We start from the raw sequence: 12,090 nt of genomic DNA, 5'->3' as shown, positions 1-12,090 counted from the left end.
ACACATGGAAATGTCACAGAGCTGCATTTATTCATGTGGACATTAGAGGAGCATTCCTGTCCCGAGGACCCCGGGGACAAAAGAGGTGATCCCCTGAGGAGAGTGACCTGGAGGACACATTCGCGCTTACCAGCTGGACTAGATACCAACCCCCCACTCTCATAGCCCTAAACTCACATACATGAGCAGCAGAAAACTCCCCGATTGGACCTGCTGAATTTACTTTACATTCAAAGATGACCATGGTTTGTGACATGTGTCAGCTTTAAAGATCGAATGTGTTTTTACAGGGAATGTATTTATTTTTAATTCAGATCTTGAGGAAAAAATAGATGACAGTAGGTTATAACTAAAAACAATCGAAATATTTATTCAGTTTTATTTATATATTTCCCAGTGCAGGATAAAAAGAAACACTCCAGTACAAGGCAAAGGAAGAAGAGGAAAACCTTCCCCCTCAAAAAACATGCAGAACTGTCATGAGTGCTGCTGCCATCTTGTGGACATGTCTGTGAATTACAAGATTTTTCTGAAAGTAGTACTAATAATAATGCAATTTTAAGTTAATACATGAAGAAAATTAAATATTTAATTTTCCAACAGAATTCATATTTGCAATTTAACCAATTTGATTCCAAAATCAAAGGAAGACGCTCGTATGTCTTATTCTGTTGCCTGCAGCATTTGTGATGTTTGTATTAAAGTTTGTCCAATCCAGATGATTCTGTTCCAGCCATTTTGAGTATATATAATTTTTTTAATTTTCAGGTCATGTCTTCATTTGTACTCACTGACCTTTTATCTTTTACCTAACAATTTTGCTTTCAAAAGTAGAAAGGAAAGTAATCACAAAACAGACCATTTCTTATCGCACATTCAGATAAAAGTAATGTAACTTCAATAAAGATAAAGACACTTGCAGGCCACTGAAATTCTTATTTTTAAAAAATTATCTGCTCAATAATTAGCTAAATGTTTATCACTGAAAAAAGACTGATTTTTTGTGGAAAAGAGGTCTGTAAATTATCCTAGATCCAGAACACAAAAAGGGTCAGGCATATAGTGTCAAATTTGGATTTTTTTTGTTTGACATTTAAGGTTAATGGTGGAGAAAATTATTTTTGTTGTATCTACTTTAAGAAGATTGTTAGAAAATATCCCTCTTACCAAAATCACAAGGAATCTTTTATCTCTTCACCGCCTGTTTTGACTCCCAGACACTCCAATGGTAACATTATCACCTCGCACATGATGCCACCGCTCAGGCTTTGCTGATTCCTTCTGGCTGCTTTACTTGGTTGTTCTTGTTTGTTCAAGTAAGTCAGTAAATCTCACCAGTTGATAATTGTTCTGGATACATCACATTCTCAGAGGAAATAAGAAAATTGTAAGACTGAAAGCAACAAACTTCATTTGTACATTTAAGTTAAGTTTTCTCACTCTCATGAGCAAAATATTTTCAGTTGTATACCCTCCTTGTTGCCATGACGCCACACAGGTTTTTTCTGTTAAGTTCCAAGAAAGTTCTAGAAAGTTTAGTTGTCAATGAAGATCTTGTAAGATCTCATAATGTTGTCTTTGTTTTTATAAATGATGATTGCTATTGCAGACTTAAATTAAAAATGACAATCAAATAGTTTAACATAAAAATTACTTGCTCAGTCATAAAAGTTATTAGGTTCAAACAACTCTTTGGTTGCCTTTGAAGTAGATGTTGGTCTCTTTTACCAATCTTTACTGCATAATCCACCATGCTGAGTCAAACCCAAGGTTTGGATCATTCAATGAGCATCGCAAAGTAATATAAAATTAATCCAAATTAATTTGTCCTTTTCAACCCAGTAGTTTTTAATGTATTCACTCAATTGTCTGTCAAAATTAATCCATAATTCTGAAAGCGTCAGGCAGTAACATAAAACGGCGTGAAACTCTCAAGACCAACAATATTTTGCTTGATTTCACATCTACCCCCGTCTTCTTTTACTGCATCGGCTCTGCCAACACGGAGTCCTTCACTCCGGCCGCCAGCACAGCGAAGAGAAAGGGAGGAAAGAGGGAACGGAGGTAGAGGGCCACCCTGGGGATGGGGTGGGCCAGCACAACCTCCTTCCTTTTCCTGTTCACCGTCTCCAGAATCTCATTGGCCAGGACCGAAGGCCTCACACCGTGGGTGAGCTGTCTGGCGATATCTTTGGGGGAACAGACCAATCGAGACTCATCCCAAGAGTAATGTAAATGTAATGCAAACATCTGCATCATGCCTTTTGGTTTGCGTCATACTCACAATCAGTTATGACGTTTTGCTTTGGAGCTGGCTCCACGGCGGGTGGCGGCTCGGAGGCGTTGATGAAGGTGTGGCTGACGGTACTGACAACAATCCCATACTCCTCCACTTCTGCCCTTAGGCAGTCGAAGAAGGCCTGCGCCGCGTGCTTGGAGGCCGCATCTGTCAGCAGACAAAACACATGTAGCAACCCAAGCTTGTCTGCAGAGTCTCATTCCATTCATTACACACCGCATTCTTTGTGTAATTGTTTTTTGCCTCATCGGTGGAAGCCCTCAGGTCTAGGGCTCTGGTTACGAGACACACAGTAACTAAATGCTACGAATGAGGAAGTGACGGCACTTAAAATCTAATCGACTCTGGTTGGACTGAGAGCAACCTGGAGATTTTTCAGAGTGTAAACAAATTATTATAGAGCAAAAGATTATGTTTTATTATTATTCTGCTGTATTCTGATTTATTTACAGCAATGAAAAGAAACTAAAGACAGAACAAAGAATGGTTTTGGCTGTAGGAAGTAACGAAAGGTCCTGGCCTTCATTACCTTTTTCATGCATTTTTACAATCTGTAATGTAATAATTAGCCGACATTATTTACCCGCCTGAAGGAAAGCCATGAAAAAAAGCAACAAAAAAAAAACAAAAACATTTTATTAGCATCAGAGTTCTTGTCACAGTATAGAAGCAGTGGACCAGAATGAGAGACATTTCCTGAAGGGTGAGTGACTTCAGAGGACCCTGGAATTAGCTAGATAACTTATAAAAAGCAGTGTTGTCTTTCTAAACTCCAAGGGTGTTCCATTTTTGTCTTTGTAGTCAGGGAAAAAAAATCTAATGGTCATATAAGTGATCCTTTTAAAATAATAACTTTCAAACTTTGGTATACCATGATGTAATAAGCCACCTCATAACTAGCTAGCGATGCAGAGCTAGTTAGCATCCCTAAGTAGGTAGGTAGGTAGGTAGGTAGGTAGGTAGGTAGGTAGATAGATAGATAGATAGATAGATAGATAGATAGATAGATAGATAGATAGATAGATAGATAGATAGATAGATAGATAGATAGATAGATAGATAGATAGATAGATAGATAGATAGATAGATACTTTAATACCTTGTAAATCAATGTTTAAAACCGTCTCTACAAGCTTTGCAAATCCAGATATTGATTTTGTTTATTTGCTTTGTTGACTTCGCATGTTGGCACACAGCTACTGTCAAACAGATTGGGAATTATTCAGATCTTGCCACAGACTTTCCCACAGTAACATCCCAGCTCAGGATGATGCTGCAATCGCCATGTTCCATTGTCTGTAGGGTAATGCACAGGGTTCCTTTTATGCCTACAAATAGTATTTTCCAAGTATTCCAAAAAAGTTCAAGTTTGGTCTCATCTAATCTGAGTGAAATGTCTCCCACCATTTGTGTCACAGGTGAAAATGTGTGCCTCAGATGTAAACTCTGACTTATTTCAGTCTGGAGCCGAAACCTTTAGCTGACAACTTACACGAGCCTCTGAATGGGATCGCCAGTCGGCCCTGGATGCTGTTGACCAGTATAATGTGTCCTGATCTTCTTGACATCATCGCCGGAAGAACACCTGCCACGATTTACAGTTGAGATAAAGCCAGTCTACAAGCCACAGTTAAAACTGATTAAACCCAACCTGAAGCTGGATTTGTAACGGCATGCCGCTCACCTTTGGCGAGGCTGCTCGGACCAAAGTAGTTGATGTCCATGATGTTTCTGTCCAGCTCCAGAGAGACGCTGTGGACGGGGGCTTTCAGCTTCATGCTGCTGTTGCAGATCAGCACATCCACGTAGCCATAGCACTCCATGACCTCAGCCACCACATCCTCCATGCTGTCCATGTCACTGAAATCCAGGATCACTAGCTTTGGGGCGAATGTCTAAGTGGAAACAAGTGGCACTTTGTAAGGTATGGATAATTGATTGTGAGTCTAAAAGATGAAAATGCAGGGTATTTATTAAAAAAACAAATACCCCACAAAAATATTTTGTAATAGATAACACACGTTCCTAGAATAAATGATTTATTCCAATTCTGCACGAATACAGAATGAAACTTGGATCGCATGCACAGAAGGACAGGAAAGGATAACCGAGCTATCAGAAAAGAAAACATCCTTTATGATAAACCGATACTGATTGGCTCTGTGTCGCCCGCACAGCTATCTAAACTTTCTCTGGCCATACGCTCCATGTGCAGTGGTGTGTGTAAGCGAAGAGACAGATGAGGACAGCATGCTGTCAGACAGGATATCCTTCCATTGTGTTGAGCAGAGGAAGTGTTTATCTGAGAGGCGGCGACAGAAGGAGTTTCTGATCAAAACAAGAACGGACTCTGATATCCATGGGCCGTTTGCGGAGCTGTCACACACCTTACAGAAAGCCAGCAGTACACTGGGGTCTGCTGGAGGTCGCAAAAGGTAGACCCAACGGCCCAAAACATCCAGCCAACGCTACTTTGAAGGTTTAAGTCAAAGCATATCTATGGATTAGAAGTGCCCACATAAGATTCAGATCTAAATTTAATTTGAAAATTTGTGGTAAGACTGGAAAAACAATGTCTCATTTTCTTTTTGCTTTGTGTTGGTTTACCACATTAAGTCTCAATAAGATCTTTTGAGGTTTGTGGTTGCTAATTCAATTAAGTCGCATTTATCCATTCACCCATTCACCCATTGCATACCCATTTCTTCCTGTAAGTGTGGGCGTGGAGTGGTGAGCAGACTGGTGCCTATCTCCAGAAGTCATTGGGCGAGAAGCGGAGTACACCCTGGACGGGTTGCTAGTCCGTCACAGGGCAGCACACAGATTTGGCGCTCATGCTGCCCTGGGTAGCTTCCCATATGGACTGTACCAATCAAATGGCTCAGTACAGTTAAAAAGGAGCATGATTCATCTTAAGAACCTGAAGTGACACACTTTCTGGCATGTACCGTTGGTCCTCGTTTCATTTCCTCACCTCTCTTGGATCAGAGGCAGTAGTCAGAGAGTCATACAGGGATTCCAGCTTATCCCAGGTAGTTCCACCCAGGATGAGTCTGGCACCGGCCTTATGGAAGAGATGGGCACATTCTGATGAACACAACAAGAACATGCTATTTAGACAAATATATCTGCAAAAAAGAACAATTGCTGACTGCCTTAGCTAAACTTGATGGCATTTCAACAAGGATTACATCTAACGGAGTGTCTAAAAACCAATCATGAAAACAAATATCTGTGTTTTCTGTGAAATTGAAACAAACATTCTTTTTCAAAATGTAGATATTTATTATTCCTACTGAAAGAAAACAAAACTAGAAAAGAATTAGCCTGGAAATTAGCATAGCGCAGCATCCAGGTAGTTACAAACTAAATTGTTTGAACATTTATCCATATGACAAAATACAAAGAAAAAATTTTATATTTACTTTTGTGCTAATATAAGGAACAATTTTTAAGTTTGAATCAATTGAATGCTAATAAAAGCTTAGCATAAGAGTATCCATTGTCGATATGATTTAATTTAGACAGACCAATTGACCTAATAGTTATGATTTTGGACTGTTGGGGGTTTGGGGAAGCTGGAGTGCCCTGGGAAAACCCACGAATGCTTGGGGAGAAGATGGAAATTTCAAGCAGTAAAAACTCCAGGTCAGGATTCAAACTCGGAGCCTTCTTTTTGCAAGGCAACAGTGCTACCAAGTCCTGCACCATGTCTTGCCTTCCCTTAGCATAAAACTGGAAAAAAGGAGAAATTATTCAGTTTTTTTCACCTTCCTCTATCAAGGAAAAACCCTTAAGCACCAAGTCTGGCTTCCAAAAAGACATAATTTGGTACACATGCGGACCAGCTCTGGTTGTGCATGTGATTCGATTTACAAGGAGCTGGCACATCTGAAACGAGAACAGGAAAGGAGTAAGTGGAGGTCTTATGAGTGGAAAGAAAGTGTTATCGGGTAGTTGCCAGAGCATCTGAAGTCAATAAGAACAGCAACTGGAGATCAGCAGAGACGAAAGATTCCTGATAGATGAAATAGACATTTCATGGAAATGTGACATTAGCTCAATGTTGAAAACAACGGATGTTTTAAGGCAACTGCATGACCTAGCAGGCCAAATAGTGTTGTAGAGAGTTCATCTCACGGTCTGGGCAACCAGACAGCTTCACCCAAACTTGCAAAGCAACTGCTCTCAAACACAGTCAAGTCCTGGAAACGGTAATTGACGTGACTACAATACGATCCTTTACAAGTGATTTTGTTGTGTGCCGAGCCTGGCAACACGATTGCTCCATTCATAATTCCATGACTAAACATACGGTGTCATGTCTCTGATATCAATTCATTGAATCTGTGACAGTGCGTTGCAACTGGCAGAAATACATTTTCGTAGGACTTAAGTGAGGTCAAGTATTTTGAACAGTACCAGCTCCCGCTCCTGAGACGGCATCGGTGATCACCACGACTTTGTTGCGCACTAAGGTCTTGGACATGAACTGTAAGACCTCGTTGTAGATGTAGTACACCCCTGCTGCCACGACTATTAGCAGGGGCAACACCATCACCGAGGGGATGCCCATGTTCTGCAGAGAAGAAAACAGGAGTCAGTGAAGGAGACTCCAGTTTGTTGGTCAAGTCAAACACATAGTCAGCTACTGACACAAAAAGCAAGTCTGAATTCAACTGCTACTAGGACAACCCAATCATCAAAGTTTGCTCTTTATCTTGAACTTTATGAACCCTTGTGAGTCAGAGAAAGCACACTGATACAGAAATGGAGGCTCTTTGTTTGCTGCTGTAAATTAGTGTGAGTCGACATTGGATTGCATCAAATCAGTGGACCTTTGAAAAGCATTTGAGGAATTGTGCAATCCAGGCACTGACACTGTCTGGAGATACGCTGGACTCCACTGACTCACCTGTATTTCATGTGTCCATCAAAATCCCTGTTTTAGGAAAACCAGTGTGTGAGATAGTTCCTTGCCAGATTGTTTGACTCTGGTCGCAGTGTCTAAGGAGATTCTTCCCCCTTCTTCTGTACAATCATAAAACTTAGATTCCTGTCTCTTTATGTCTTCTTGGAAGTCTACCTTTTTCTCCCTTTGCATCCCTGCTGAGTGACTACCTGTCCTTATAGTGTCTGCCTGGTAACCTTCCTTTGAGTAGTCACTTGAAACTCAGACTGGTCTTAGAATTTGAACCTCCCCAGCATTAGTCACCTGGCTGATCATTCCTGGGTCATAGGTCCTGGGTACACTTAATCACATTCTTCAAGCAATCCCCAATACTTTCATTGTTGACAATGTTTAGTCTCTGCTTAAACTCACTTAGTTAATTGTCCCTAAGAACTGTAGATTGATGGAAATGTTCTTTATTGTCTCTTGGGGAAATTCAGGATGCAACTGTGCACTTCAACTTTATTTTCACTTGTTCAAACACTCCACAATAATATACCTGTAATCTCTTTTTCTGTTTGTTGTAAATTTTCTCTGGGAGAGTCCAATACAAATTTATGGTTTTGAAAACTGGTCAACATGATAAAGGCGATCAGCAACGTCTCGTTTTGCTGATTTATAATGGTGGTAGTAGTTCAAAAGTGCCTGTTAGCTTGACACTAGGTCAACAGGCTGAGTTAGCAAGATATGAAACTAGTTTGTTTAACTTGGTTCTTTATGTATTTTTATTTAATTTAGAAATTCATTTGAGAGAAAACAGTCACCAGTGCTGTCCTTATGTCTTACCTACAGGAACTTGCAAAAGTATTAACAGGCTTTAATAGAAATGTATGCCACACTTTTCACAATGTACATGATTTTCAAAACCATGAATTGTTTTGCACTATTTTGTGTTTGTCTATCACATATAATAAGGACATTAATGTAAAGCGGTGGGACAAAGTGTATAAAATGTTCACTTTGTATGTTCGACCAAGAATACATTTGCTTACAACCTAACCTTACTTCTGATATTCTCACATTAGCAAACAGGGAAACTGAGGCTATAAAACGGCTCATGTGTGTCGGCTCAGGGCTATAAAGGGTAGGATATTTAGGTCATCTCCCAGTTTAGGGAACTGACACATTTGCATTTCAAAGCAGCTTTTGGTCACTTCAGGAAGCAGAAGACGGCATCGTCATGACAACATACATGACTCTTCTGCTGGTATTTAAAAAGCTTTGTTTATAAAATCCCAAATTTAACATATTTGTTTTCTAACTGGGTGATTTTGAACTAGGTTATAATGCATTGGGTGAATGCATTTGCATTTTCTCTTTGTGTTCTTGACTAAACTTGCAACAAACATGTTCAACTTCCATGAGGGTTTGCATTTGGACTTCTCGGTAATATAGTTTCCATGTGAAATGAGGTGAACGGCTAAATATATTCTGGACTTGGAGGCTCCACAGACTGTCATCTTTGGAACACTGTCATAGGACACCCTAAAGGCCACAGCCGGAGAGATTCATGTTTAAATGTCCAACCTTTCCCGTCCAATCTAACAAGTGGAAACAGGTTAAGATAAAGGTTAATCCACACTGAAATCTCCTGATCGCTCCAGAGATCCAGTTCCCTGCTTAGCTCCCTGTTTGGACTGACACATGATTAAGGTTAGTCGGCTTGTGCATGCACAACTATAGCAACCAACCGACAGACACAAAGACCTGTAATCTGTGTTATTATTGGTTCACTTACAGCATGGACAGGGAGCTAATCCTTCAGCAGGACTGGCTGGCTGTTGTTCTTTTATGGATTGAGTCGCGTAAATGAGGCCCTTCTCTTCCCCCTCGCCCATTCATACGGTACCGCTCCTCTCTGTGTCTGATTAAGTGCTCTACAGTGGACCCCCCACACACCCCCTTGCTTATAATAGCCTCCCCTTGAGTCAGGCAATAATACACACGCATGCAGTGTACAGTATCTGAAGTATGCCCTCTTGGTGCCAGCTTGAAGAGAGGAGGCACAAGTTTGGGTGTCAGCTCCACTCCTTGCTTGGGGTATTAAGAAGTTGGTTAAAAAAAACTAAAGACTCTGGGATTCAAAATAAAAATAATTAAAAATAAATTAATAAAATCCTTGATTTTCCTTGCGTCTAAATGTACATATTTATATTTAATCATTTGAAATATTTCCATAAATAAATTACATTTTTTTTTTTTCCTGCTGAGTCATTTTGGTTTCTGGTTAATGATTACAACAAATTCTTAAAATGTGATTAATAGGCTCACTCCATTATAACTAGTTATTATGACTAAGGAGTTAACTGATAACAGTGAACATACACACGTCAAAGCTTGATGAAACATTGTTTAAAACAAGCAAATCCAAATAATACTTAAACAGCAACTTGGTTTTTAAATACCACTTCAGTAACCATACACAGCTAAAACCACATATTAACTTTTTTCTTCTCATTGGCAAAATTTAATATAAAAGTATGAACAAATCAAACATGGTAAAAGCACAGAAAGTTTGCTTAAGACTGCATCAAGTTTGTCCTAAAATATAGCAAAGAAACAAATTTTAACATAGTTATTTCATAGCGTATGGCTGCCCACTTTGTTCACATATGAACCAGTTTACATTTTCCTGAAATCCATAAATGTGATCAACTTTATCACATTAAATCCAAATAAAATACACATTTACGGAGATAATGTGATTAATTTGATTTAACACATCGGAATATTTCAGTGACATTGCTCCGGCTGTAGGTGGCAGCAGTGTGCAGTTATCGCGAGATCCCTTGGAATTCCCGGAGCTTGTGTGTGTTCACCTCTCCTCTCCTCCTCGCTCCACTGGGAAAGAAGAAAATAAACCCGCTGCTGCTACAAGGAGGCTAGTTATGGAACCGAACCTTTAAATACTCGTTTTTCTCCGTTATGACTGGCTAAGAAGTGGTTTGTCCGCGTGCAGTGTTTTTACCCGAGAGGAAAACATTTTAACATTTGGACCTTCAAACCCTCGGCGTTATAAAAAATAGGAAAAAAAGTAAAGTTGAAGAAGCGAACCCGAAGAGGATTTCAGCAGCGTTGTATCAGCTTGCTAGCCTCCACCGCTAACCGGGGGCTAAGGAGCACTGGATGAACTTCGCATGGAGCGACTGCTGCTGATGGGTCTGGAGTTTTCTGCCTGACTGTAAGCCTTTCTTTGGGTTTGGAGCTCACGGAACGCCGCTTTGGTGAATGGACTCTACCCGTCTGCTGTTCACGGGCAGCAATTGCGCGAATGCCGCTATTGTGGTTTTCGCCATCCCGCTATTAAGCTTGAGATCCACTGGGAAGCTAACAGGATATTAGCCTCCTTCTCCCCTCTTCTCTTTGTGGTTGCAGGCCAGGGACTGGAAAGCATTCATCACTGAGCTGGGTGCTGGGAATGCTGGCTTGATGGCAGCTAATTATTTATCCGGAAAGCAGCAACTGGATACAGTTTAAGCGGCGAAAAGGAAACGTTTGTTGCGGATGCTGAAGTCCCGAAACTGCGTTTGTTACTTGAAAATGCGTCGGAGCGCTGGAGCTTATTCCAACTCGGGATAAGGGGGGGTGGGACACACAGGAGAACAGCGGGATTACAACTTCAAGGTCTTTGGGAAATTAAGCTAACCCCAGTTCGTATTTTGTTTTTTTCAATAAGTGTTAAAATATAATGTCTGCCGCGAAGGAAAATACTTGTAGGAAATTCCAAGCGAACTTCTTCAATAAAAGTAAATGTCAAAACTGCTTCAAACCGAGGGAGCTGCATCTGCTGACCGACCAGGACCTGACCCAGGTAAGCCAGTTAAAACCCAATTCAGCATTTTAGTTTGTTTATTTTTTAATGGACACTAGTTCAAGGTATACAATCCCAAAAAACTCGACTGAGTTGCTCTACAGTCAGTACGGAATATTTTAATAAAAACACAGCTTGTGATGTGAGAAAACCGTATTCGCGAAAACACACAAAAAAATGCGATTTTACTGCTTTTCGGTATTTTAGCCACTTCAACATCGGGGCAGTTATGCTTGGAATCCCAGGTCTTTGACCAGACAAACCTGAACTGGGGTGTTTTCTTTTTTTACAATAATTACAGAGTTCACATGAAACTATGATTAATGGAAAGAAACACAAAGGGACATTTTTGAAGTGCATCCCTATTTGTTTTAACTAAGCTTTAGATTTCCTGATTTTTATATAAAAAGATAAAAGAACCCCACTTAAAATATTTGTCTGACTAATTTCTGACACGAGTAATCCTTCATTATGTTGAGTGAAGATGAAGTCACGCTTTGTGAGTGAGCGAGCAGTCATTCCTTTTTTTTGTTACAAAATGGAAAAAAGGTTTTATTACAATTATATATTAGCGGATAACTAAGTCTTCTTCACATTGTTATCACTACTACACTGAAGAGTGTTATGTCTGCAAAAAAAAGTGACAGTGCTTGGGTGTCCGTGGTGCATTGACTGGCTGGAAAAAAGGCTAGGACTTTTTAGTTTTTGACCAATGATAACAGACAAATCCAACCACCAACCAATTTCCACTTTTATCTGTACATCTCTTGGGAATGTTACTCCTCCTTTTTTTATCAGAGCAAACCAAATGTTTCACAAATCACAAGTTTTGTAAAAAAAAAAAAAAAAAAAAAAAATGCTAACCAGATTTGATATCTAACATTTTAGATCTCTCTGCATACTCTAGCTTCCTCCCACAGCCTGAAAACATCACGGTTAGGTTAGTTGTTCTCTCTAAATTCTCCTTGAACGTGAGTGTATCTGTGCATAGTCGTTTTCCCTTTGAATCTCTATATGTTTCCCTATGGA

At 40.0% G+C, this 12,090-nt stretch overlaps 2 protein-coding genes across 4 annotated transcripts in view; one reads left to right on the top strand and one right to left on the bottom strand.

The window, feature by feature from the left end:
• Positions 1–343: 343 nt before the first annotated feature.
• Positions 344–9,378, bottom strand: dhrs7cb (dehydrogenase/reductase (SDR family) member 7Cb). The gene is made up of 7 exons (XM_014972187.2): positions 8,989–9,378; positions 6,722–6,878; positions 5,274–5,386; positions 3,984–4,194; positions 3,792–3,884; positions 2,285–2,446; positions 344–2,189 (listed from the first exon to the last, which is right to left on the bottom strand). The coding sequence occupies exons 2-7, from the start codon at positions 6,873–6,875 to the stop codon at positions 1,981–1,983; spliced, it is 942 nt and encodes a 313-aa protein (XP_014827673.1). The 5' UTR covers positions 6,876–6,878; positions 8,989–9,378; the 3' UTR covers positions 344–1,980.
• A 390-nt stretch (positions 9,379–9,768) lies between these two features.
• The window catches only part of mpripb (myosin phosphatase Rho interacting protein b), a 55,378-nt gene continuing 53,056 nt past the window's right edge, over positions 9,769–12,090 (top strand). The window contains exon 1 of one of the 3 annotated variants that reach the window (XM_088000918.1): positions 9,769–11,061. In XM_088000918.1, coding sequence (XP_087857044.1) covers positions 10,939–11,061 — 123 coding nt within the window. In that variant the 5' untranslated portion in view covers positions 9,769–10,938. The remainder of the gene's footprint in view (positions 11,062–12,090) is intronic. The other 2 variants (XM_088000919.1, XM_088000920.1) reach the window with 2 other exon arrangements.

This window comes from Poecilia mexicana, unplaced genomic scaffold, assembly GCF_051168715.1.
Source record: "Poecilia mexicana isolate PSO_F unplaced genomic scaffold, ASM5116871v1 scaffold_19, whole genome shotgun sequence".
Lineage (NCBI taxonomy): Eukaryota > Metazoa > Chordata > Actinopteri > Cyprinodontiformes > Poeciliidae > Poecilia > Poecilia mexicana.
The sequence above is the reverse complement of the archived record's forward strand: the minus strand, read 5'-3'. Positions and strand labels throughout refer to the sequence as shown.

Coding starts and splice junctions, on each gene's coding strand:
- dhrs7cb (XM_014972187.2), bottom strand. CDS start 6,875: ATGGGCATCCCCTCGGTGATGGTGTTGCCCCTGCTAATAGTCGTGGCA. Junction 2,447..3,791: donor GATCCCATTCAGAGGCTCGT/GTAAGTTGTCAG, acceptor GTCTGCTGACAG/ATGCGGCCTCCAAGCACGCG. Junction 2,190..2,284: donor GCAAAACGTCATAACTGATT/GTGAGTATGACG, acceptor GTTCCCCCAAAG/ATATCGCCAGACAGCTCACC.